Raw genomic sequence first — 3,125 nt, 5'->3', positions numbered from 1 at the left:
CTTTGCCCCCTCAGCAACCACCCACCACGACCAGTCCAGGAGTGAATCCTAGCATCCACAGCCCGGCCTCTTCCTTATCACCCACCACTAAGTGTATGTTTTCCAGGACTGCCGCTCGACAACCGGTTCTGCTCCATATTCCTTCACCTGGTTGTACACGTATTTTCACTGTAAATTCAGCTACCTGGGTCTGTCATTTTTTTTACTCGCTCACCTCCCTACCAGAGCGTTCCTAACAGATTGTTAGATTTTATAGTTACTGTATGTATTAACTATATATAGGCCAAAAGCTCTATAGTTCCAGGTTCTCGTAGGTGAAGATCTACTGCTTGTCTCTTGCATTTTGGCAAATTTATATATTGATATTTTATAATTGAGTTTCTGACTGTCAGTCAGCAGAAATTTGAAGTCACGCCTTGTTTCTAGGATACTGTCATGGGCACTTTTTACTGTTTGATTAATAGAAAAACAAAACTTTAATTGGTACTGTACAATTTTACCAGTGGAAACGTATAAAATAGAGCAGTCACCTCACAGAAGGAAGGTTCTGGGTTTGAGCCGCTGCCTTTCTGTGCAGTTTGCATGTTCTCTCTGTGTTTGTGTGGGTTCTCTCTGGGTACTCCAGCTTCCTCCCACAGTCCAAAGACATGCAGCTTTGGTTGACTGGTGACTCCAAATTGCGTGCGTGTGTGTGGTTGTCTACACGTCAGCCCTGTGATAGACTGGTAGTCTATCCAGGGTAGACCCCGCCTCTCACACAGTGTCAGCTGGGATTGGCTCCAACCCCCCGGACCCTCTTCAGGATAAGTGGTATAGATAATGGATGGATGGGAAAAGTCCAAAATGTCACCATGTGCTGCTCTGCAACCTGCAGGTAGGTGTGTACCCAAATGGAAAGAGCAGCTGCCCAGAGTGCATAGCCCTCTACTTCCACCTGATCTCAGGCCCCAACAATCACACACTTACCTAAATGGCCGTGTCCATGGCAGCAGGCAACCATGGCTTTGATGGATGGACATCAGACAACAAATGAGCATGCATCGAATGGTCACCACCGGACCTGATGAAGTGAAGCAAGCCGAACTGCTATGTACTGTATTAGTAAATGGGTCAAACAGAGAATGACTGCTCATCTGTTTCTCCCAGGTACTGAGTTCTATTGGGGTGATCCCAGGAAAGTGGGCTCTAAAGTGACTGAATCTGATGGCAGCTATTATTATCGAGGCCCAGGCTCTGGAACACGTACATTCATCACCCACAGCAGACTGAGGAGCAGGAACTTCATCAAAGGAGATGACGCCTTCTCCCTCTTCAGTCTGGATGGTACAGAGTCATTATCACATACATGACTATACTTTATATCCAAGTCTCATTGAGCCTCTGAAACACTTGGGTTGTTGTCGTCTTGTCCACATATATATCCACCTGCTGCCACTTCAGCCTTTGCATCACTCTGCAGTGCATGCTGATGTCAGCGTAATGATGGCTGCAGGTGCCAGGTGTTAGCACCTGAAGCTTTTTCATGTAAAATCTGATGTAAGAAATAAAATCTCAGACAGCATTCTCTTTCACATCCTTTGTTTCCATTGTCACAGCGTCTCCACTACAAACCAGGTTCAGGTGACCCTAACCATGTAGAAATTGTAAAGTGTTTAGAGCAGTTTTGTCATTTTTAGTTAAAAGACTTGTCTCACACTATAACTGTCTTGTCTTTAGCGTTGTGGTCCTGCAGCAACTTACTTTTAAATTTCCCTGGAAAGCATCGTTCCAGTTTGAAAAGCTTTGTTCCAGCCATGACTGGAACGGGTTTAACTCGGTGCCTTTACATTAGATGCAACACGTTCAGTCTGTGGTGACTTAGTGCATATTTTGTTTTACAAGTGAAATAAGTACCACATCTGAACATGAAGATTAAATTCCACACTGGGATGTCAACATTTCAATTATTTTAAATGGCCTATAACTTGAAATACCTATGGCTACAAAATATATAGCAGTGGAAAAGTAGAGAAATGCAGACTTCATCATATTCATGATCTGCTACTACAGTCTTGAGCTGTAACTTGCAGTAAAGTTAAAACAGTGCTGACGATCCTGAGGGCTCCGTTATGTGGGGAAAGAATTGCTGGGTGTAGTACCAGCGGGTGCCACAGAGTGGTAGTACAGCCAACGTTACTGCTCAGTGAACAGTGTTGAGTGACAGGTATGGGAAACCTGCACTGACCTTCATATTAAAGCTTAGTAAATGTTTCACAAGACAGTTCCTTCCCCCAGGTTATTGCACTCTTGAACAGCTAGTCTATGTTTGCTCTTTTAACTTGTGCTTTTTTTTAAAACTTGTATATATTTTGTATCAAACCTGCATTAACATTAATTATCTCTAATCACTGATAACATATGTAGGTTATATTACCAAATGGGAAAATGGAATGAAACTGTCTGAAAATCACTGAACCACTTTCCTTTTCCTTGCAGATAAGAAAAATGTTAAATTGCTTTATGTGGATGATACGCTGCTTTTTATTTCTACTCCAGGAAATCATTAATATTTGGATCTTTTTCCAGGGCAGTGATAGTGAGTCCAGAGAGTTCAGTTTCAGCAGAAATGGTCTCATTGTGGACATTAGCAAAGGTCATAAGTAGTGACTGTAGGAGAACATTCAGTCTTAAAACCACTAAAGGTCTTTGGGAGAAAATGTTACTATTTTAACTTTGTGCATTAATGAAACTAATATTAATAAAATAGTGTTTGTTCCAAAGAAAGTGGGTCAACAGATATAACTCAAAGTATGGAATCTTTATTGTTGGCAACTTCTGAAACCATGAGCATTAGCAACAACACGTTAATGGTGAAACATAATGAGATAGAAAAAGGCAGGCAGACAGAGTACAGACTGGGAGCAGTAAAAACATCGTGAGTCAGTACTGGGAACACTGGTCTCTCCTCAGAGTCTCTGAGACTGGACTCTGGGAGCCCCGGGTGGCCTCACAGGTCACAGAGCTCATCCTCCACCACTGGTCTGCAGGGAGCCTCAGGGTGCTGCTCCAACTGTAGCGCCCGTCCTTCTCCAGCACCACAGGGCTCCTGTTCTCCTCCCAGCTGCTCCTGCTGCTGCTCTCCTCCA

The 3,125-nt window shown here is 43.4% G+C and overlaps 1 protein-coding gene across 1 annotated transcript in view; it reads left to right on the top strand.

The window, feature by feature from the left end:
• Positions 1–1,624, top strand: part of LOC109972188 (meprin A subunit beta-like) — a 2,612-nt gene extending 988 nt beyond the window's left edge. Inside the window, exons 2-4 of the mRNA XM_020620897.1 lie at positions 15–93; positions 1,147–1,323; positions 1,596–1,624. Of these exons, the coding sequence (XP_020476553.1) occupies positions 15–93; positions 1,147–1,323; positions 1,596–1,624 (285 nt within the window). The remainder of the gene's footprint in view (positions 1–14; positions 94–1,146; positions 1,324–1,595) is intronic.
• The last annotated feature ends 1,501 nt before the right edge of the window (positions 1,625–3,125 follow it).

The sequence above is a fragment of the Monopterus albus genome, unplaced genomic scaffold (assembly GCF_001952655.1).
Source record: "Monopterus albus unplaced genomic scaffold, M_albus_1.0 scaffold250.1, whole genome shotgun sequence".
In the NCBI taxonomy this organism is placed as follows: domain Eukaryota; kingdom Metazoa; phylum Chordata; class Actinopteri; order Synbranchiformes; family Synbranchidae; genus Monopterus; species Monopterus albus.
Note: the sequence above shows the minus strand (reverse complement) of the source record. Positions and strands in the feature narration are given on the sequence as shown.